A 24,086-nucleotide genomic window follows, 5' to 3' on the forward strand; every position below is an offset into this window, starting at 1 on the left:
AAATAAGTGTATATACATACATGGGTCATACTGAATGAGTATGACCCATCACAGTATTCAGTATCACATTGAATGAAATAATATCCTTTTGTTTTTAATAGTGCCTAGTACATAGTAAGTGCTTAGTAGATACTAACTCTTATTGAACACCAATGCTGTGTAAGTTTACATAAAGGAAAATTATATAAGAGTACCGTACTTAAAGTGGTTGTCTTGTCAGACTTTTGAGGATTAAAGGTAGGGTGATTATACTTTCTGATTTATTTGGGATGAAGATCATAGAATGTGATTGATTGTTGTGCTAGCATGACTGTGAGTAGCATCCACCTTTCCACTAGCAAAAGTATTTTGGTTTGAATGATAAATTATATAGTCATCTTATTTAAGGGGTAGTAAAACTGCATCTGTCTGATCTATGATGATGTAAATGAGTGGAGTAGGCTGGGAGAAAATGAATGGGCACTGAGAAGAAACTCATCTAAGAGAGCAGCACTGCTCTGTTCCAGCTACTGTGGCCAAGGAGAAATGTGGCCCTGAGTGTAAAAGATTTTGATTTTTCAAGAGTAGGCAAAATCTAGAATTTGTGTAATGATCCCTCAATTTTTCATCATTGGCAACTAATTCAGTTTTTCTAAAAAGCACAAAAACTCATTAAAGGTCTGTACATTTTATCATAGGTAAATTGTATCATAATTTTAAAAATGTGTAGGTTAAATGATGATCTTTATATGGCTAAGAGTTACTGAATATGTTAAAAAAATATATGATAGTAAAAGTATAAGACAAGGAAAACTTACCTTATAAAGTTGGCTCAAGGGAAGTCTGGAGCACATATTAAAACTGAGAAAGCTGAAAAATGTAGTACTTAAATTGACCATAACTGTGAGAGCCTTTGAAATCCTTAATGAATTAAAATGACTAAGGATTTTCTGAAGACTTTTTAAATTGTATGTAATTGCAACAGTGAAGACAGAAATGAATGTATAGTAGGCAAAAGTTGTGTAACTAGTGCTTCTACTTGAAATGTGCTTCAGATGATGTTTTGTAGTTTAGATTTGTGGAACTTTGCTCTGGAAATAAATTATCTTTTTTTCTTTTTAAAGACTGTTTTAAAGAAGTTATTCATATACGTCTAGAGGAACTGCTCCGTGTTTTAAAGTCTATAATGAATAAACATCAGAACCTCAATTCTGTTGATCTTCAAAATGCTGCAGAAATGCTCATTGCAAAAGTGAAAGGTAAGGAAGATATAGTAAGAGTGGGTTGCTGTGGCCAAAAAGGAGCCAAGTGATATATTTTAGTTTATAATGAATGTATAGCCAATTCCTCTCATTGCATTTGTGTGATGTATGTCAATAAGGAGTTATATATACTTTGATATTGAAATATTCCCACTAAGTCACACCTAAGGCTTTCTTCCTTTTAAAAACTAACTTTATTTGGCAGCAAATACTTTAAAAAGACTAACTTAAACCAAACAACTGATGTTTAAAATTTGAGTTTTTTATGAATGAGTGCATGCTCTTTCGAGGTGATTAGTGTACAAGAAGTCTTTGTTATGTGAGGACAATTGGTGTTGGAGAGTGGTAATCTCTAGTGACTACTTAAAAGAGGGAATCAAATGCAGAAAAAGAAGGCTTAATTGGGACCTTATTTTAAAATGTGAAAATGAAATTAAAATTATAAAATAAGTTTATCATATATATGTATCGCTGTGTGTGTATCTATAGCATATATATGCTAAAACTTAGCGTGAAGAATTGGACCTTTATCCTCTAATGAAATGACTTGCCACTCAAAGTTGTGAAAATTATTCTGGGTTGCGGTATATAAAAGAAAGATTGAGAGCAAAGTGAGTATTTGAGAAGAAATGAAATAGGAGGCAGGGAAATTAATTAGGAGATTGTTAGGAATCATGGGCTAGATGAGGGTTGAAGCTGAGGGCTTAAGCTGGGTGTGGTAGTGGTCGAATGCGATTTGTTATATAAGAGGGAATGAATGTCAGTTTGACAGAACGACACAGGTTGAATGTTCGTGGTTATGGAGAAGTTCGGTATTGAAGATGAGGACTTGGGAATTGTTGATGTATAGGTAGTGGAAAAGGATGACATCAACTGAATGTGCAGAGTAAGTAGAGGACTGATGTGAGATCCCAGGGAGAGAGAGAAGATACAGAGGAATTGGAGAAACACATAACAGGTAGGGAGTTGGACCTACAAGGAGGTGACATGGAATTTTAAAAGTGCAGGGTTTTAAGAAGTTATTATCAGTGTTAAATGCCACCGATAAGGTAAATGGATTCAAAGTAATAAAACTACAAAAAGTGACCTTTAGGTAGCAGTGATGTAGCAGTCAGAGACAGACAAGGTAACAGCAATCCTGTGATCAATTCTGTGATAGAGGTATGCCTAGGCACCATGGGAGCACAGAGTGAGGAACTCACTCTAGGCTGAATGGGGAAAGGAAACTCTCCTTTGGGGAAAGGGATTGCCTGTCCTGAGTCAAAGGTCAAGTAGGCATTAACTGGACTGGGCTGGCTGGGGATGAGGCTGTGCTACAAGAACTCTGGGTGAGAAGAACATGATGAGATTGGTGAACAGGATCATATTCGGAGAGGCTAAAGGGCATGCGTCAACAGATGAAGCAGGAAAAGAAAATAAAAACCTTGTCTACAAAATGTAGTTCACATACTTAAGGAAACCACCCCACCCAGCACTTTTTGACATAGATTTATCATGTTTGTGTGGTTTCCTTTTTTCTGTATTTCAAACACTGAAAAAAATGTAGATGATTTTAAATGGGAAGCATGAATAGCTTCTTCTGTCCTTTCAAAAATGTGCTTAGTAACCAAATTTGTTTCTTAAATAGATTGTTTACAAGTACCATTTAACTTTACTTAGATAGGGAAATTTGCGTCTATAGATAGTAAAATTTCCATGCTTGGAAATAGCGACCTAGTTCAATTGTTGTCAGTAGCTATTGTGTGCAGTCAGGATGTCCTGGGGAAGGAGTGCGCCTGTGTATAGTTGGTGTCCACATTCCAGAAACAAACTTGAAGAGAATGCTGTCTCAGATACCTTGAAGATCTTTTTGTCTTTGAGGAAAAGTAATTTTCTGAATATTATTTTCCACTATTACTATCTTTACACTTGGGATTATTGTTACTCTTTTGTGCTGGATGACATTTAAAAGGGAAAGATTATTTTGTTGTTGGGAAACTTCCTCTGTTTCAGTAGGACTCTATGAGACTAGAACACTTTAAATATTGTGTTTTCTTTGTGTTAAATTTGTATGGTTTATAATAAAACCTCTTTCCCTGCCCCAACTCTTACTTTTGAGGCCATTTAAAAATATCATTGATACTCCAATTGAAAAATGTTCAGCGACTTGAATAATTGAGGTCAAATCAACTTAATTATTTCATTTAATGGCAATTTAGTTTTCAAAACCTGAAAGGGCAGAGAATAGGTAGAAACCATTTTGAGTATCTGTTCAGTGCCAGCCAGTCTAAGTGCTTTAAAACCTATAAATGTACAGTAGTAGCTATTTCAGAAAGGAAAAGTTTCTGGGACAGAAAGCTGTCTGGAATATGGGCATCCTTTATATTATTTAAGGTTTCAGTCTTTTTGTTTGTTTAAAAGATGGCATCTCACTCTGTTGTTCAGGCTATAGTGCAGTAGCATGTTCATAGCTCACTGTAACCTTAAACTCCTGAACGCAAGCAATGCTCCTACCTCAGCATCTCAACTAGCTGGGACTACAGATGTGAGCTGTCACTCTCCTAGCTGATTTTTAAATTTCTAAAATTTTTCACAGGGACAGAGTCTTGCTATGTTGCCCAGGCTGATCCTGAACTCCGGCCTCAAGCAATCCTCCCACCTTGGCCTCTAAAATTCTGGGATTACAGGCATGAGCTACCACACTGGGTCCATCATTGAGTGTTTTTTTTTGAGACAGTGTCTCACTCGGTTACACAGGCTGGAGTGCCGTGGCATGATCTCAGCTCACCTCAGCCTCTGCCTCCTGGGTTCAAGCAATTCTCCTGCCTCCGCCTCCCGAGTAGCTGGGATTGCAGATATATGCCATCACACCCGGCTAATTTTTGTATTTTTAGTACAGATGAGGTTTTACCATATTGGCCAGGCAAGTCTCAAACTCTTGACCTCAGGTGATCTGCCTGCCTTGGCCATCGAAAGTGCTGGGATTAGAGGCATGAGCCACCTCACCTGGCCCCATCATTTAATTTTAACTCTGAGTATGTTTAAAAAACAGCAGTGACCTAGGTATATGATTAAGTTTAGAGACCTTAAGTATGAAATGCATTTTTTCAAATCTACCAAACAAGAGAAAAAGATACAGAATAACTTTCGAATCAGGGATGTGTAATCTTATTTGTATTACCACAGGTTTGAATGCATGAAGTGTGTCTGCTTCCTCTGTATAAGAAGTGAGAAATAAGAATCTTTACCCATATGTTTTATTTTAAATGTGGAGTTTACCTTCTAATAACTTTAAAAGAAAAATCTTTAGTTTTTTTCCCATTCATTCTAGTAGTGATTTGCATTTCCTGTGTGTCCTCCTGTTTCCAAGCAGGAAATTAAGTCTGACAAAATATTTGCAATATGGTAAGAGAGATACAGCCTGTTTTTAAAGGAGATAAAGGTATCTTCAGAACTCAGTAATTTATTATGTACTATTTGTTTTCATTATTTTCAGTTATTTTGGTCAATCTTATTTCTAATATAAATGAAAATAACCCTTCATTTAGGTTTTTTATGTTCTGCATTTTACCCTATATTTAAAAATTGGTAAACAAAAAAGAAAAATAAGACTTAATTATGCCTTCAAGATTGTAGAATCTTATACTTCTGTTTTGAAAACTTGATTTTATTAATAGGCAGTTCACATGGAAGGCAAATGGTGTAAAAAGGTATTGAAGGTGTAAAAGGGTATTGAAGGGTATTGAAATGGTGTAAAAGGGTATTTCTTTGTTGCCTTTGACTATTAGTCACTCATTCCTTTACCTAGATAAGCAACAACCTTTATTGGTCTCTTGTGTATTTTTTCAGAGATATACATATACAAGCATATACCTGGATGTGTTCTCTTTTTTAACCTTCTTTTTACACAGATGGTAGCGTTCTGCTCCTTGTTCATTGTCCTGAGTTACCTGCACGGAAAGGGTTTCCTCATTCTTTTGTTACTATTTGTTTTTTCAAAGCTGTATGGTAATCCCTTATATTGATGTACTATAATTTATTTAACCAGTTAACTACTAATGGATGTTTGGATCATTTCCAGTTTTTTTTCTATTACAAACAATGCTTCAATAAATAGTCATGCAAATTCCTAGATGAGTAATTGCTGAATCAGCAAGCATGTGTGTTTATATTTTTTGATATTGCCAGATACCCTCAGTATGGGTTCTGCCCTTCTGATAGCAGTGCTGAAGAGGCTGATTTCGTGTGCCTTTGCCAACAGACCTGGTTACAAAGCTCTGTTATCCAGTGTGATAGTGAAAAGTGGTATCAGTCTAGGTTTGATTTGCATTTCCCTCATTTTGAGTGCAATTGAATATCTTTTCATTTGTTTCAATACCATGTTTACATCCTTTTATGTTAATTGACCTTTTTTAAATCTGTTTTTCTTTTGCTGGTAGGTCTTCTTTTAGTATTGATTTGTAGAAACTGTGTGTAAGTAAAGTAGTAAGTAAGTAGTCTTTGATTAATGTTGACAATTTTTTTTACTTCGTTTTTCTCTTTTATTTTTGCATTAACATTTTCCAGTCTTTTTTATGGTTTCTGGGTTTTAAGTATCAGGAAAGACTTCTCTGCTCTGAGATTATAATAGAATTCTTGAATGTTTTTTCTTCTGATGTTTCATGGTTTCATTTGTTGAAGTTAAGTCTTCAGAAACATTGTAAAGTATCTAAGCGTCTAGTAAGTTTAGCAGGTAATTCATCTTTTCGCCACTAATTTGAGGTGTCATCTTTATCATAAATACACTGCATTCTCACATATATCTATTTCTGGACCTTATTCTGTTTCATTGATTTGTTCAGTTGGATGCCCAGACAACTCTGTTTTTATTGTAGTTTTTGTGACATTTTAATATATGGTAGGGATAGCTTGTTTAGAATTTTATTTTTTCCATGAAGATTTTTGAATTGGCTGTTTGGTTCCAAAAAATACCTACTTTTTTTTTTTTTTTTTTTTTTTGATGATTTGAGTTAAATTTATAGATTAAATTAAGGAAAATATACATATTTAGAATTTCTATCCAAGAATATAATATGTACTTTATTTCTTCAAGTTGTCTTTTGTGTTCCTCGGAAGCAACTTAAAGTTTTCATTAGGTAGGTCTTGTAGCTTTTTTGGTTTTTTCCCTGTGTATTTTATTCTTTTTTTTCTCCGCTTTTCATACTTTTCTTCCATTGTCTCTTTTAATTAATGATTTTTGAACTGTGGGCTCTGACTCATGACATCAAGTTAGTGGATTGTGACCAGCATTTTTTAAAAATGAAAGAGAATAGAAAAGAAAAATCAGAAGCAACACTTATTATATAAAACTTAAGTATGTGTCAGAAATGTTATAGGTGTTATATAACTGATTATTATGTGTGTATAGGATACTCAGTCATGATGCAATATGTATATTTTCCCAAGATTGTGATCAAAAACATTTGAAAGTTGCTGCTCTGATAGGTTATATGAATGAAAGCTATTCATGTGATTTCTTGAAGAGATACTAAATGTGTCTTAGGGCTTTGTATTGTGATTTAATAAGGAACTCAAGGGAGGCAATTATTTAAACGTTAAGCAACATTTTAATGAGCTTTTGAAGAACTATTAATAGAGGGGATGGAGTAGAGACAGAGACACCAGTTAGGTTGCTAAGTAGTTCAGACTAGAGGTAAAACATGGGCTTTTAAATTAAATCAGTGGCAAATGGGGATGGAAAGGAGGAAAAAATATTTTAGAGGCATTTTTGAAAGTGAAGCTAATGAGCTAAGGATGGTATGGAAAATAGCAGGTGGAAAGTAGGAGAAGAAATATATCAGCCTATTAGAAATGCAAATCGAGCTCGGAGGTTAAAACTAGACAGGTAGTTTAGGAATTTGTTCCCTCAAAGGTATGGAAGTGGATGAGATTCTGCAGGGATAGTGTGTATAAAGAAAGCCAAGATGAGAACTGTAGAGGCTAAGTGGAGAAAGCTCTATGAAGTACAGATTGTCTACAGATGGATGTTGACCAGAGGAAGAGAGCTTGTGTTTATTGAATCCAAGCACTGTACTCTGGGTGCTTCACACTTGTTTTCTCAGTCATTCCTCTCAATAATACGCTGTTTTGCTTGTGAGGAAATTGAAGTTAGGTAATGTATCCAGACTAACACATAAAGTAGTAGAACCAGATTTAAACTCAGGGCTGAAACTCCAAAGCCTTATATTTTATATCACCTCTCATTTTGCAGATATGGAAACTGAGGCATAGAGAGAAGTTTGTCCAAGTTTTGCATATATATGAAGTGGTAGTGTTGTTGAAACTTGCATAAAGGTTTAGTAGCTTGAAGACTTACAAGAAAAAAACCCTCTAATTTTGACTGATAGGAGGTTATTGTTGACAGTGTTTTGTGTTGTTATATGATAATAATAGCTAACATTTTTGAACATCTTCTATGTAATAGGCTCTGTTCTAAGTTCATTTAATCTTCACAACAGTTCTTGAAGTACATAATTATCCCCATTTTATAAATTAGGAAACTAAGTTACAGAGGGGTGAAGTTATGTAACATTGTAAGAGAGAGAGTTAGGATTTAACTTAGGCAGACTGACTTCAGAACCCATCCTCTTTACCAGGAGCTGGCAAACAGGCTGTTGGGCCAAATCTGGCCAGCTGCCTGTTTTTGTAAATAAAGGTTTATTGGAACACAGTCAGTCTTATTCATTTATGTATCATCTATGGCCCCTTTCGACAGAATTGAGTAGTTGCAACAGACTGTATGGCCTGAAAAATGTAAAATATTTACCACCTGGTCCTTTATAGAAAAAGTTTTCCAGCCTCTGATAACCATTAAAGTGGGTGTAAAGCCAAATCTTGAATGTAATGTTAACTTGGGAAGAAAAGCAATATAGGCCGTGGTATGGCCTATTTATAGCAGTTCAGTAGTGAAGAAACGGTAAATGGATTGAATGGTAACTTTAAGGAGAAATATGGTAAAATGAACATTTTTTTCACATAGGAAAGATTTGAGTATGTTAGTAGCATAAGAAAAAACGTCAATTGAATAGGAGATAGTGAAGCTGTGAGGGAGGAGTAAAGTTGGTATAGGGTTTTGGAGAATGTAGGAAAGAGTAGGAATATTTATTATTGGAAAGGAGCCAAAGACTTTTCTTTGAAACACTGAGCAGGAGCAAAAAAGATAATTATGTTAGATATTAGAAATACAGGGTTGTTTTGAAGTCAGGCAAAGGCATTAGGAATAGGAATTTTCATTAGGTGGCTATAACTTCACTCAAGTAGGGATGAAGATAAGATTGTTCAAATGTTGAATTGATTCAATAATTATTCTTTTCACTACTCAGCAGTTGTTACAATTATTATTTTTTAATCTCCCCATCATGTTTAGTGTGATAAAAACATATAAGAAAGTAAGAATAATTATACAATTTTGGATAGTGTTATAAACTATTTTTTTAGCAGGTTAAAGTTAGGGAATACAAGTAGGATTTACATTGTTGATGGCATTATGTTATAAATTACTATTTAAAGTCTACTTTACAGTGTATTTTTATAAACAACTTTATTGAGGTATGATTGTATAATAAACAATGGTGCAATTTGAAAATTCTGACATATGCATCATACTCCTGTGAAACTGTTATCATTCTACCTGTATCTCCTGGTCCCCACTTTCACAAATTTTGATATGTTGTTTTTTCATTTTTATTCTGCAAAATCCCTTTTTTAAATTTTTTGAGATGGAATCTTGCCCTGTCACCCAGGCTGGTGTGCAGTGGTGTGATTTTGGCCCACTGCAGTCTCCTGCCTCAGCCTCCTGAGTAGCTGGGATTGATCACAGGAGTGCATCACCACCCCCAGCTAATTTTGTACTTTTAATAGAGATGGGGTTTCACCATATTGGCCAGGCTGGTCTTGAACTCCTGACCTCAGGTGATCCTCCTGCCCTAAAGTGCTGGGTCAGAATACTTTTTAATTTCCTTTTTTCTTCTTTGACACCTGGGTTGTTTAAAAGCGTGTTATTTAGTTTCTAAATATTTGGAGATTTTCCAGAGATCCTTCTGTTGTTTCTAATTTAATTTCATGTTGTCACAAAAAATATTTTGCCTCATTTGAATCCTTTTAAACTCATCAAGACTTGTTTTATGGCCCATAATATAGTCTATCTTGGTATTTCAGTGTGCATTTGAAAAGAACATGTGTTTTGCTTTGTTAGGTAGGGTGTCATATAAATGTCTTGTCAAGGTGGTAGTGTTGTTCTGATCATCCCTATGCTTACTTGCTTTCCATCTACGTGTTCTGTCAATTATTGCGAAGGGTTATTGAAATCACCAGTTGTAACTGTGAATTTATGTGTTTTTTAAAGTATTTTCAAACTCTGTTTATTAGGTACATAAATATATGGAGTTATGTCCTTTTTTTTTTTTTTTTTTTTTTTTGGAGACAGAGCCTTGCTCTGTTGCCCAGGCTGGAGCACAGTGGTGTGATTTCAGCTCACTGCAACCTCTGCCTCCTGGGTTCAAGCGATTCTAATGCCTCAGCCTCCCCAGTAGCTGGGATTACAGGCATGCGCCACCATTGCCTGGCTAATTTTTTGTATTTTTAGTAGAGATGGGGTTTCGCTGTGTTGCCCAGGCTGGTCTTGAACTTTTGAGCTCAGACAGTCTGCCCACCTCTGCCTCCCAAAGTGCTGGGATTACAGGCATGAGCCACCGTGCCTGGTTGTTATGTCCTTTTGATGAATTGACTCTTTCATAATTGTAAGTGACTCTTTTTATCCCTGCTAATGTCCTTTGTATAGAAATCTTTTTTTTTTTTTTTTTTTTTTAAATAAGAAACAGTTTTGCTCTGTCAGCTAGGCTGGAGTGCAGTGGTGCAATGATAACTAACGGCAGTCTTGAACTCTTGGCTGCAAGTGATCCTCCTGCCATGGCCTCCCAAAGCCCTGGGATTATAGGCATGAGCCACTGTACCTAGCCTATTTCTCATGTTTGATTTGAGTGTCTTTTAGTTATTTCAGGTAGAAGTATAATCTGTTTCTCTATCTTGGTCAGAGTAGAAGTCAGAATATTTTTTAAATGCCCATTATTTAAGAACCATATTCGCAATGGTAACTTTTTCTTTTTGTTTGTATCAGTGATATTTCGAAGAATCTGATGAAGGTTATGGATCTTAGCCTCCCACCTGCCAATTTACAGAGGCTTATTATGCTTATAAAATTTTAGTTGCAATTTCATGGGATTTATAGGCTTGAAGTTTAATTCACTCCTACCTAGGAGTTCTTGCTTTCCAACTCTCGTTGCATATTAGAATTACATGAGAGAGCTTGCGACAAAATATATTCTTCACCACATACCTATGAAATCTGAATCTTTCATTAGTGGGACCCAGACTTTGTTTTTATTAACAAAACTCCCCAGGGAATTCTAATGTGCAGCCAAGATTAAAAACGACTCTGTTTTAAAGCAGAGGATGACTACTTCTTCAAAAGGTTTCTCTTCCTTCCTTTTATTGGCAAGAATACTAGGGAGGAGCTATATAGGGAACCAGTTACTCTTTATACCCAGTCAAAGTAGCACCAGTTACTTTAAAAAAATTGCCAATTCCACCTTCAGACTTTGTCTTGGTAAACTGTGTTTGCGCTTTTAACAAGAGTGCATACAGAAGTTAAAATAAGAAATCTTTTTCAGTTGTGTTTCATAATTTGCTTTAACAAAATGCAAAATATTAGGATATCACTATTGTAAACAAAAGGCAGCTGTATGTCAATTAACGTGGACCTCAGAGCCCAAGAGCTTGTTATAAGAAATAAGGCTGTAAGTAAATAGAAATTTTAATTTTCCAAATCACTGGGTTTTTTTTTTTCAATGTGATATGCTTTGTTACAAGTTTTATGTTGTATCAAATATATATATGTATATATATATATATATATATATATATATATATATGACTATTGGTAATTCATTCTAAAAAATGTACCTCATATTGCCTTCAGTGAGCTACAATGTGTTTGGCTGATTTTAAAATGCCAGAAAGCAGTAAGGAAGAGAAAATAGCACAGAACACTCTTAATAATTGAGAGATGTGGTATAACATGGACTCAGTGACTCCAGCACTGATTGATTTCACATGGAGTCAGTTTTTAGATGTGTCAAATTATGTAATCCATGGAGTAGTCAGTTTGGAATGCTAACTGCTTTTATGCAAGCTGATTCTTTTATATGAATTTCATAATGAAGAATTGGAACATCATGTCCGTTTTGTATGTGAGGCTTTTCAATTTCTGAATCTTCTAATGCTTCTTGAACTAATGATGAAGTTTTAAAGGATTAAATGATTCTGTATAAATCTAGTTTAAAGCATGTTTTTCCTTATTGTAACCAACTTTTCCTTACAGCTGTGAACTTCACAGAAGTTAATGAAGAAAACAAAAACGATCTCTTCCAGGAAGTGTTTTCTTCTATTGAAACTTTGGCATTTACCTTTGGAAATATGTAAGTAGAGGACTGTCATTTAAAGCAGCTGGGCCTAGATGTCTTAGTGAGAGTGTGTTGCATTATCCAGTAAGATACATGGGAAATGAAATATTAAATGATATTAAATATCACAGCTTTGGAAAAACTACCTTCTGTATGGCCTTATTACTATATTTGAAGGTATTTTTATAGCTATTTAGAAGCAACATCCATTTGCAAGTGACTGTGGTTTATGTGAACAGATTCCTAGGGGTTTATTTCTAAGGTTCTTATTTTTAAAAAATTATTTTAGATAACATGTTGAATGTAAACCATGTCACAAAGAAGTGTAATGACTTGTCTTTCTTTTTTTAACCTCTGTGGATAGCCTTACAAACTTCCTTATGGGAGATGTAGGCAATGATTCATTATTGCGACTGCCTGTTTCTCGAGAAACTAAGGTAAGCTAAGTTTGTGTGAAAGCAAAGTCTTTAATGTTTTTAACCTCATATTTCAACTATTGCCTAATCTTAGGCCGGGGGTGGTGGCTTACACCTGTAATCCCAGCACTTTGGGAGGCCGAGGTGGGCGGATCACCTGAGGTCAGGAGTTTGAGACCAGCCTGGCCAACATGGTGAAACCCCGTCTTTACTAATAATACAAAAAATAGCCAGCTGTAGTGGAGGGCACCTGTAATCCCAGTTACTCGGGAGGCTGAGGCAGGAGAATTGCTTGAACCCAGGAGGCAGAGGTTGCAGTGAGCTGAGATCACACCACTGCAGTCCAGCCTAGGTGACAGAGTGAGACTCTGTCTCCCAAAAAAAAAAAAAAAAGAAAAATTGCTATGAAGTAACAGAATATGAGGAATGAGGAATGTATGGATAATATTTCTTTAAAGGTTTATGGTAGTAATATTTTTAATTGACTAAACTTTTTTGCTGAATGCAAGCAAAATACATAAAAAAAACTGTATCAGGGACCTGTGTTGATCATTTTCTGTTAAGGAAGATCAAATCCAAAAAGAATTTCAACAGATATTTGGGACCAGGTATAGTGACTCATGCCTATAGTCCCAGCAGATTAAGAGGCCAAGGTGGGAGGATCATTTGAAGCTAGGAGTTCAAGACCATCCTGGTTAACATGATTGAGACCCTGTTCCTACAAAAAATTAGCCAGGTGTGGTGGCACACACTTATAGTCTCAGCACTTTAAGAGGTCATGGTGGGAGGATCACTTGAGGCCAGGCGTTCAGGACCGGCCTGGTTAACATGATCGAGGCCCTGTCCCTACAAAAAATTAGCCAGATGTGGTGGCACAAGTCTGTAGTCCCAGCTACTTGAAAGGGAAGCTGTGGGGGGGTTCACTTGAACCAGGAGTTCAAGGCTGCAGTGAGCTGTGATTGTGTCATTGCTCTTTAGCCAGTGACACTCTGTCTCTAAACAAACACAAAGAAACAAAAACAAAAAGAAATCCCAAATATATGGAAATTTGCTAAGGACTTATATTATTATAAAAACTTCACGTCCTTCCTAAAATTATATAAAATAAAAATGACTATTTAAGGCGTTTGTTATATGTATTACAATATTGCCAAAAATTATGACTGATTCTGAAGCCATCCATTGACAAATGAAGGCGAATGATGAAAAGTTTTAAGGTGTTTAAATATTTTGCTGTTATTCATGATTATTCCTAAAGTTTATCTTTTCAAACTGTTGCTACTGCCTCAGAAGATAACACATTTTATCTGTGTGGCAAGACACTGAACAATTTAAATTTTAGGTGTGAATCATATTTCCTGTTTCTGTACCTTTATTGTGCATACATATGATACTAATTCTCAACAGGAAAAAATACTTTTTTCTTTTGTACTTTTTTTTGAAGGTTTTAATTTGTTTTGGAGATTGGAATAAAAAAGCTATGATGATATATAATCCTAATAATAAAATTACTTTGATCAACAGTTTTGAAAAATATCCTTTAAAAATAATAGCTGCAGCCTGGGCGTGGTGGCTAATACCTGTAATCTCAGTACTTTGGAAGGGTGAAGTGGGTGGATCACCTGAGGCCAGGAGTTTGAGACCAGCCTGGCCAACATGGCGAAACCCAATCTCTACTAAAAATCCGAATATTAGCCAGGAAGGGTGACATGGCACCTGTAGTCCCAGCTACTTGGGAGGCTGAGGCACGAGAATCTCTTGAACACGGAAGGCAGAGGTTGCAGTGAGCCAAGATCGCGGGCACTGCACTCCAGCCTGGGTGACAGAGTGAGACTCTGTCTCAAAAATAAATAAATAAATAAATAAATAATAGTTGCAGGCTCTCTCTCTGTATATATTTGCCTCATTTGAATATATATATATAGCAACTGTATATTATATATATAATATTAAATATATATATATTTTTTGAGAATGAGTGAGAACTCTTTCATCTGGGCTGGAGTGCAGTGGTGCGATCTCGGCTCACAGCAAACTCCACCTTCTGGATTCAAGCAATTCTTGTGCCACAGCCTCCCAAGTAGCTAGGACCATAGACATGCGCTACCACACCTGTCTGATTTTTGTATTTTAGTAGAGGTGGGTTTCTCCATGTTGGCCAGGCTGGCCTTGAGCTCCTGACCTCAGGTGACCCATCCGCCTCAGTGTCCCAAAGTGCTGGGATTACAGGTATGAGCCACCACACCTGGCCTGTTGCAATATATTTAATAGTGGTTCCTATGTACCATGCCCTGCGCTAGGCCTACATCATCTTAATTCTTAAAACAGTCTTTTGAAAGTAGTGTTATCCTCTTTTATAGAAGACCAAACAAAGTTAGGTGAATTTAAAATATGTAGCCCAGTGTCATACAGGTAATAATGGAGCTCGACTCAGACCCAGGTCTCCTTGATCATTTTTGCATTGAATCCCTGTATACCCTGTACTGCCCAACTTAAATCGATTAAATTTGTTTAAGATCTCAAAGTTTTGGTAAATGATGTTTTCCAGCACAATGCAATAAAGTAGCACCAGCCACATGTAGTTCTTTAAATTTAATTATAATAGTTAAATAAAATTAAAAATTCACTTCCTAGTCATGCTAGCCACTTATTAAATGTTCAAGTAGCTACCTGGAGCTATTAGCTACTTTATTGGACAGTACAGATATAAAACATTTCCATCATCATAGAAAGTTTTGTGCTAAACTATCTAATAGACTTTCAGAGACATACTTATATAGTAAAATGATGAAAGATGACTGGAAGAGACAGATCTGTGTCTTCTGTTTAGATAGCAATCTGTTTCCATTGCTTCTCTAACTTCTTGATTAATATTTTTATTATCTGCAAAATTTAAAGTTTTGAATGGATTTGTTAATGTTAACTAATGCTGTTAGTAACAGTAAGGTTGTTCATTCTTGGATCTTGGGAACTGCTATTGTAAAAAGCTGTGAAATTCTTATGAAGTGTTCTGGTGCTTGAACAGACTTCTCAGGCCCTTTAAGTTTTAAATACTTGAAATTCTTTAGCAGGAATTATGTCAGAGTAACAAATTGGGGCAAAAATTTCTGAAGCAAAGATTTGTGTTCCTCTCTAATTTTAAATTTATCTTTTTCAATGTTGTAAGTCGTTTGAAAATGTTTCTGTGGAATCAGTGGACTCATCCAGTGAAAAAGGTAATGCTTCTTGTAGTTACTTTCTATAAATGTCCTGGATTAATCTCTTCTTGCTTAGTAACCTAGTGTATTCATTTTTAATGCAAAATGATATATGAAGTTTTACATATAAAGCTTAAGGGAAATAGCCTGCTAAGATAGATAATATGAGATATAGACTGATCAAGAATTGTGTGAAGCTTTTAACTTGATGAATAATAGAAATATATTTTAAGATAAAAATACATTACAGTTTGAAACCATTTTAAGTTTAAACTCTGGCCTTTTAAATTGTAAATTTGTCACTTGCATTTTTTTTAAAAAACAGTTTTTATTGACTAACATCTTAGGATCTGAGTGCTTCTTTGTTTAGAGTTATGATGTGATCACATTTAACATATACTTACCTTGATATTTTTGTTTTCAGGAAATTTTTCCCCTTTAGAACTAGACAACGTACTGTTAAAGAACACTGACTCTATAGAGTTGGCTTTGTCATATGCTAAAACTTGGTCAAAATATACTAAGAACATAGTTTCATGGGTTGAAAAAAAACTTAACTTGGGTGAGTTGCCTTTTAAAGCATCTGATTTAGAGTATAATAATTAAATTGTTTCTAACTCATTTTTTACAGATTGTGAGTAATAGAATTCCAAATTAGTACCTGTTTCATTGTAGTGAATAAAACCATTATCCAGAAAAGACTCTCCTTACACTAGATGTAATTACTGAATATTTACTGTGGATCAACTACTAGACCTAGGGACACAAAGACAAATAGAATACTGTCTCTGCCTTCAAATAAGTCATACTCTAGTTGGTAAAAAGAAATGCAGTCAGATAATATGGTCAGGAGATAATAGCAACAATAGATGTATGAGTAGAAGGCAATGGAAGCAGAGAAGAAACATTTTAATAGCTAATATTTCCCCAGTGTTTTACAGTTGTCAAAATGTTTTCATAGTCATTATCTTATTTACTTCATACAAAAACCCTGAGAAGTAGGCAAGACACGAATTGTTTTTCCTATTTTACAGCTGAGAGAGACAAGACAGGAGATTTCCTAAGGTCATATAGCAGATTTGCTTAAAGTCATAGAGCATAACTGGAAGAATATAGAATCTATCCAAAGCCTATGCTCTTTCTACTATATTATTTGCTTATAATAGAGAATACTAATCAGAATCACCTGAATAGTCTTGTAGAGGGTCAGTACACAAGCCTGGGTCCTATCCTTCGAAGAGGTGAAATGCAGGCAAATATATTATGAAAAAGTTTGCCAGTTGATTCTGATGAGCACTCACAATTACGAAATGCTGCGCTAAGGATTGTACATGGTAACTTACGCCTGTAATCCCGGCTATTCCTGAGGCTGAGGCTGGAAGATCACTAGAGCCTGGGAGTTCGAGACCAGCCTGGGCAACATAGTGAAACCATGTCTCTTTAAAAAAAAAAAAAAGAAGAAGAAGAAGAAGAAAGTATTGTTGTGTTATATCTTGATACTAGTATTTGTGATAACTTCTTAATTGTGGAATTACAAGTAATTTTAGAATATGGGGGGGAAATAAATTGATTTTACCTTCTGATACCCTCTTTGAACTTTTCAGAATTGGAGTCCACTAGAAATATGGTCAAGTTGGCAGAAGCAACTAGAACCAACATTGGAATTCAGGTAAGTGTTCTGTGAACTTCTAGGGTTCTATAATAAGAAACTACTCATGAACTCCCAATAATTTGCAAAATCAGAATATTTCAGTTAATATAGGAAAGCACTTAAATGCTGATCATTTTATTGACAAAATTATTTTAAGTTTAGATGGATGTCCGTTATGAAAAAAATCTAGGAAATATACTTTTTTTTTCGTCTTAATACAGGGTCTCACTCTGTAACCCAGGCTGGAGTGCAGTGGCATGATCTCAGCTCACTGCAACCTCTGTCCCCCTAGGCTCAAGTGATCCTCCCACCTCCTGATTATGTGGAACTATAGGTGCCCACCATGCCTGGCTAATTTTTGCATGTTTTTATAGAGATGGGGTTTCACCATGTTGCCTAGGCTGATCTCAGACTCCTGAGCTCAAGTAGTCTGTCCCTTTGGCCTCCCAGAGTGTTGGGATTACAGCGTGAGTCACTATTCCTGGCCAGAAATTTACAGTTTTATACAAATACTGGTTGTCTTGATAGCTACTACTTTTGCTAACCAGTTTTATAATTAATTAATTTTCTTCTATATTTTTCTCATAGTCATGTTTATGACTAGTTATTTTTCTGGGGGCAAAAGTCTAAACTTAGTTTCCCTTTTTGAAGAGTAGTGATGTGTTTGGAATTCTAGTGCCATTTCTGTTGTAAAATTTACTTTTCAATTTTAAATTTTAGGAGTTCATGCCACTGCAGTCTCTGTTTACTAATGCACTTCTTAATGATATAGAGAGCAGTCATCTTTTACAACAAACAATTGCAGCTCTCCAGGCTAACAAATTTGTACAGGTAAAGATTAATTTATATGTATAATACACTTTTTCTGTAAACAATGGCGTGCCTTTAGAAAATTGCTTTTTTCTTTTTCCATTTTAAATACCCTTCACAGCCTCTACTTGGGAGGAAAAATGAAATGGAAAAACAAAGGAAAGAAATAAAAGAACTTTGGAAACAGGAGCAAAATAAAACGGTTAGTATTAAAATGGAGTTTCATATACCTATTTGTGAACATTTAAAATAATCTGCAGTATATACTGACCTTCCTTGCTCTCATTTTTCTAAAATACTGTCTTAACTATCTTGCTGAATATGCTAAAGACATTTAGCTGAATATGCTAAAGACATTTCGTTCTGTAGAATTTCTTTCATATTCTGTGTTTAATACTCTTTGCGATGTAGCTTGAAGCAGAGAATGCTCTCAAAAAGGCAAAATTATTATGCATGCAACGTCAAGATGAATATGAGAAAGCAAAGTCTTCCATGTTTCGTGCAGAAGAGGAGCATCTCTCTTCAAGTGGCGCATTAGCAAAAAATCTCAACAAGCAACTAGAAAAAAAGCGAAGGTTGGAAGAGGAGGCTCTCCAAAAAGTAATGGTCTTTTTCTTTTTTTTTTGCAAGTTGAATTAGCAGTAATCTGCCAGGAGTTTTGTGTCAAAGTTCTGTGTCTGCCAGGACTGCCTGGAAAGGCGTGTTAAAAGATGGCTAAGCCCATCCCCCAGAGTTTCTCATTCAGTAAGTCAACAGAGGGGCCAAGGCAGGTTACATTTTTTAACAGACTCTCAGGTGGTGCTGATGCTGTTGGTGAGGATCCGCATTTTGAGAACCACTATGCTGAGACCTGAATTTAGGAGTCTGTGAAAGAATATCTTACAGAAGGCAGTAGTTTAATATATTACTTGACAAGAAAGTTCACCTTTTAAGCAAGTGTGTGTGTATATGTGTACTAATTCAGGCGCCTGATAGCAGGAATAGGCAGAAGTTTTGTATTATTGATGAAGTGTAATTTTACGAACAAAATTCTATAAGATTATATGGAATATAGTAAATGTAAATATAAAATGCTATTTCAAATAGAAGCAAATATTTTAGAGACAAACAATATAGTAATTATAAATTGTACGTGGCTGTCCATTAAAATCAAGTGCCTTTGAATCACTGACCAGAACAGATTAACTTTAGAAGTATTATTTTGAAAACAGAATATTTCAGAATTTTCAGTTATTTCAACTTAGGTTTACTATAGTAAATATTTGTTTAAAATATAAATTCTAGTGGTTTTCTTTCTGTTGATATTTGTGAAGGTAGAAGAAGCAAGTGAACTTTACAAAGTTTGTGTGACAAATGTTGAAGAAAGAAGAAATGATCTAGAAAATACCAAAAGAGAAATTTTAACACAACTCCGGACACTTGTTTTCCAGTGTGATCTTACCCTTAAAGCTGTAAGTAATTTCTTCAGTATTTTGAAGGCAAGAAGAAAAGACCGTCAGGCCAGGCATGGTGGCTCACACCTGTAATCCCAGCACTTTGGAAGGCTGAGGTGGGAGGATCACTTGAGGCCAAAAGTTTGAGGTTACAGTGAGCTATGATTATGATTACCCACTGTAGAATGGGTGATCAAGAAAGAGAGAGAGAGAGAAGGAAGGAAAGAAGGGAGGGAGGAAGGTAGGGAGGGAGGGAAAAGAAGGAAAGAAGTCTCTGTATCTGCAGAAGGGGAAGGTATGCCTTATAAGTTACAATTCTTACGGGGTTTAGATTCTGAGATTAATGAAATGTGTTGAGTTTGCAGATTGGTTTTCAGTTTTTCATAGTGATGCACAGTTTGAATTTGTTTTGATCTGCCTTTCCCCATGTTCTCTGGATTAATGATTTGTTTGGTTAAAATTGAAGTCTGAGTGTTTAAAATTGCCTCTAAGCCACCGTTTTTCTTGGCTTTGCTGACATAATTGTTTTGACCCTTGAAACTTCTGTCAGTGCTCTGAGATATATTCTTCAGAATTGGAGTAAATTAAATATTAAAATTGAACCAAATTATTTGTTTGGAGACAAAGCATTCTGCCCTGAAGTATTTTTATTTACTCTTTAAAATGTTTTTTTAAATTAATTACATGCAAAACCTTTTTTTCATGTATAGTCCACAAGTTTTAACAGTTATAAATTTGTGTAAGTACCACCACAATCAGGATTCAGAACAATACTGTCACTTAAAAATGATTCCTTCATGCTACTTATTTTGTAGTCCAACTCTCTGCCCACTCATAACCCCTGGCAAGTACTGATCTGTTCTCTGCCTTATTAGTTTGGTCTTTTCCAGATTGTCATATAAATGAAATCGTATAGTATATAACCTTTTGACTGGTTTATTTTACTCAGCATAATGCCTTTAAGATTCATCAGTGTTATGTATGGATCAATAGTTTGTTTCTTTTTATTGCAGAACTCCATTGTGTGACTGTACTACAGTGTTTATCCATTCACTAGTTGGACATTTGTGGTGTTTCCAGTTTGGGGTGATTATGAGTAGAGCTACAGAATATTTTCTTATACATTCTTGTTGAACATAAGTTTTCTTGTCTCTCAAGTCGATACCAGGAGTGGGATTACTGGTTGGTGTGCTAAATGTATAGTTACCTTTATAAGAAACTGCCAAACTGTTTTCCAGAGTGGCTGGCTATAATATTTTTCATTCTAACCAGTCTGAGAGTTCTAGTTGTTCTGTGTCCTTGACATGTATCAGTCATTGTTTTTAAACATTAGCTGTTCCGATAGGTATGTTATCTAATTGTGGTTTTAATTTGTGTTTCTAAAAATGATTAACAATATTGAGCATCTTTTCAAAGGCTTATTGACAATCTATATTTTAGCTATTTTAAAAATTGAGTTGTTTATTTTCTTGTTGAGCTTGCATATATTTTCTCTCATTCTGGAGCTTCTCTTTTTATTATTTTAGCAGTGTCTTTTGGGGAGCAAAAGATTTTAATTTTGTTGGAATCCAACTTATCAGTTTTTTCTTTTATGGGTCATGCTTTTGGTTATATCTAAGAGTGCTTCACCTAACCCAAGAACATAAAGGTTTATCCTATGATTTCTACTAAAACTTCTGTAGCTTTACATAAAGATATATGATCTGTTTTGGGTTAATTTTTGTGTAAGATTTAAGGTACAGGTTGAGGTTCATTTTTAGCATATGGATGTTATAATAAAATTATACCCATTGGATTTTACTTTATCAGAGTGACATAGAGAGGTCAGTGCCATTGAAAGAAAAACTTAGGACTTTCCCAAGAGAAGGGGACACATCAATCCACGCAGGGACACAAGGGAAATACTGGGTTTGGCAAGCATAAGCAGGGATGAAAGAAAGCTGAGTAGAGTTTTTGTTCCTCAGGAAAGGCAAGGTAAACTGTTCCTCAACAGTTTGGCGAGTATGAATTTCCATGGACTTTGGAGCATAGGGATGATCTCTAGTTGTTTTGTACCTGACCCCGGGGTGATTTAGGACAGATAAAATAATTGGCTTTGTGTGTAAGAGTTAGAGAAGGAGGTGGCTGGATATAGAGTTGAGACTTGTTGCTTTGCACATGAAAGCTGTGATCCTACCTGAGCCCTTGGCTATCTCTAGGAATTAGCTAGCCCAGGGAGAGTCAGTCTCTCACTGGCCAGCATGCTTTTTAAGATGTCAAAACTGCATAAAATAGAGAAAATAAAAAACATGGTAAATGCAGATGTCCACTTGTTTTGATACCATTTGATGAAAACACTATGTCATTTTCATTAAATTGCTTCTGCATCTTGGTAAAAATCAGTTGGCCATATTTGTAGGTGTCTACTTCTATATTTTCTGTTTTGTTGCACTGAAGTACTTGCTGTCTTTTTTTTTTTTTTTAATACTTTAAGTTCTGGGGTACATGTGCACAATGCACAGGTTTGATACATAGGTATACATGTGCCATGTTGGTTTGCTGCACCCATCATCAACTCATCATTTACATTAGGTATTTCTCCTAATGCTATCCCTGCTCCAGCGCCCAATCCCCTGACAGGCCCCGGTGTGTGATGTTCCCCACCCTGTGTCCAAGTGATCTCATTGTTCAATTCCCACCTATAATTGAGAACATGCGTTGTTTGGTTCTTGCTGTCCTTTTTGTAAAGCCCCAGTGTCTTGATTATTTTTGCTTTACAGCAAGTCTTAAAATCGGGTGTATAGTGTGGGTCTTCCAGCTTTATTCTTTTATAGAATTGTTTGAGTATTTTAGGTCCTTTGACCTGCCTTAAGTTAGAATCAGCTTGTCCATATCTCCAAAAAACTCTTGCCAACATTTTGGTCGGATTTGGTATTAAGTTTTAAATCAGACTGGGGAGCATTGACTGTATATGTAGCATCTTAGCAATATAAAGTTGCCAACATATGAACATACTATGCCTCTCCAACTAATTAGGTCTTTGACTAAAAAAAAAAAAAATCAGCATTTTGTAGTTTTCAGCATACCTTTAATAAGTTGTGTTAGATTTAATCCTGTGTATGTATGTGTTTATTTGGGGGGGGCTATTGTGAATGGTCTATATGTACACGTAAGTGCGTATGTATAGATTTCCTTTATTTAAAATTTCAATTGTTAATTGGTTTGGGGGCTTTTTTGTTTGTTTTTGTGTTTTGAGACAGGGTTTTACTCTGTCATTCAGGCTAGAGTGCAGTGGCGTGATCATAGCTCACTACATCCCCTCACCCTCCTGGCTCAAGTAATCCTCAGCCTCCCAGGTAGCTAAGACTACACGTGCATGCCACCATGCCCAGCTACTTTTTGTATTTTTTGTGGAGACTGGGTTTTGCCATGTTTGGCCAACCTGGTGTTGAATTCCTGGGCTCAACGAATCCACCCACCTTGGCCCCCCAGAGTGCTGGGATGACAGATGTGAGCCACCGTGCCTGGCTGTTTGAATTGTTAATATTTAGAAATATAGTTGATATTTTGTGTGTTGGTCTTATATTTTGCAGCCTTGCTAAACTCACTTATTTGTTTTAGGAGCTTTTTGTAGATTCTTTGGGATTTTGTACATAGAAAATTATGTTACCTGCAAATAGGGACAGTTTTATATCTTCCTTTCCAATCTGTATTCCTTTTATTTCTTTTTCTTATGGTCCTAACTAAGGCTTCTAGTACACTGTTAAATAGTGGTAGTGAGAGAAGACATCCTGGCCTAATTGTCCATCTTAGGGGAAAAGCACTGTCTTTCACCATAAAATATGGTGATAGCTGTAGGTTCTTTGAAGATGCCTTTAATCTGGTTAAGAAATTTCTTTTTTCTAGTTTGCTGAGAGTTTTATCATGAATAAAGGTTAGATTTTATCAAATGTTTTTCTGCATTATTTGATACATGTAGTTTTGTCTTTAGCCTGTAAATATGGTGGGTTATGTTAATATTTGAGTGTGGACCTAGGTTTGCATCCCTGGAATAAGCGCCTCTTGGTCATGAGGAATTGTTTTCTTTTATATATTGCTGGATTCAATTTGCTACTTTGTTGAATAATTTTTTCTTTTTCTCTCTGTTAGAGAAAGATTGATATGTCTAAAAAAACTGGTTTTGTCTGGTTTTGAAAGTGTAAGGGTGATTCTGGCTTCATAAAATGAATTGGAAAGTGCTCCCTACTATTTTGTTTTCTGGAAAAGATTGTGTCAAATTTGTGTTATTTCTTCTTTTTTTTTTTTTTTTTTTTTTTTTTTTAGGCGGGGTCTCGCTCTTTCGCCGGGACTGGAGTGCAGTGGCCGGATCTCAGCTCACTGCAAGCTCCGCCTCCCGGGTTTACACCATTCTCCTGCCTCAGCCTCCCGAGTAGCTGGGACTACAGGCGCCCGCCACTTCGCCCGGCTAGTTTTTGTATTTTTAGTAGAGATGGGGTTTCACCGTGTTAGCCAGGATGGTCTCGATCTCCTGACCTCGTGATCCGCCCGTCTCGGCCTCCCAAAGTGCTGGGATTACAGGCTTGAGCCACCGGGCCCGGCCGTTATTTCTTCTTTAAAAGTTTAATAACATTCCTCTGGTGAAAGTGTCTGGGCTTGGGATTTTCTCTTCTGGAAGATTTTTTTTTACTACGTATTCAGTGTATTTTGATATAGGCCTATTCAAGTCAATTATTTCTTCTTAGGTGATTTTTGGTAGCTTGTGGCTTTCATGGAATTGGTCCTTTTTATCTAGGTTGTTGAATTTATGTGCTAAATGTGTCTTGTAGTATTCTCTTACCTTTTAATGTCTCAGTGGGCTGTAGTAATAACTTCTCTTTCATT

The 24,086-nt window shown here is 35.7% G+C and overlaps 1 protein-coding gene across 4 annotated transcripts in view; it reads left to right on the top strand.

Moving 5' to 3' along the window:
- The window catches only part of ARHGAP29 (Rho GTPase activating protein 29), a 76,547-nt gene that overhangs the window by 26,527 nt on the left and 25,934 nt on the right, over positions 1-24,086 (top strand). For all 4 annotated transcript variants that reach the window (XM_033196364.1, XM_033196363.1, XM_033196365.1 and 1 more), the window contains 10 exons: positions 1,104-1,238; positions 11,638-11,734; positions 12,084-12,156; positions 15,302-15,350; positions 15,757-15,894; positions 16,937-17,001; positions 17,704-17,814; positions 17,915-17,995; positions 18,205-18,393; positions 19,107-19,244. In XM_033196364.1, coding sequence (XP_033052255.1) covers positions 1,104-1,238; positions 11,638-11,734; positions 12,084-12,156; positions 15,302-15,350; positions 15,757-15,894; positions 16,937-17,001; positions 17,704-17,814; positions 17,915-17,995; positions 18,205-18,393; positions 19,107-19,244 — 1,076 coding nt within the window. The remainder of the gene's footprint in view (positions 1-1,103; positions 1,239-11,637; positions 11,735-12,083; positions 12,157-15,301; positions 15,351-15,756; positions 15,895-16,936; positions 17,002-17,703; positions 17,815-17,914; positions 17,996-18,204; positions 18,394-19,106; positions 19,245-24,086) is intronic.

This window comes from Trachypithecus francoisi, unplaced genomic scaffold (assembly GCF_009764315.1).
Source record: "Trachypithecus francoisi isolate TF-2019V2 unplaced genomic scaffold, Tfra_2.0 Lachesis_group5, whole genome shotgun sequence".
NCBI classification, from domain to species: domain Eukaryota; kingdom Metazoa; phylum Chordata; class Mammalia; order Primates; family Cercopithecidae; genus Trachypithecus; species Trachypithecus francoisi.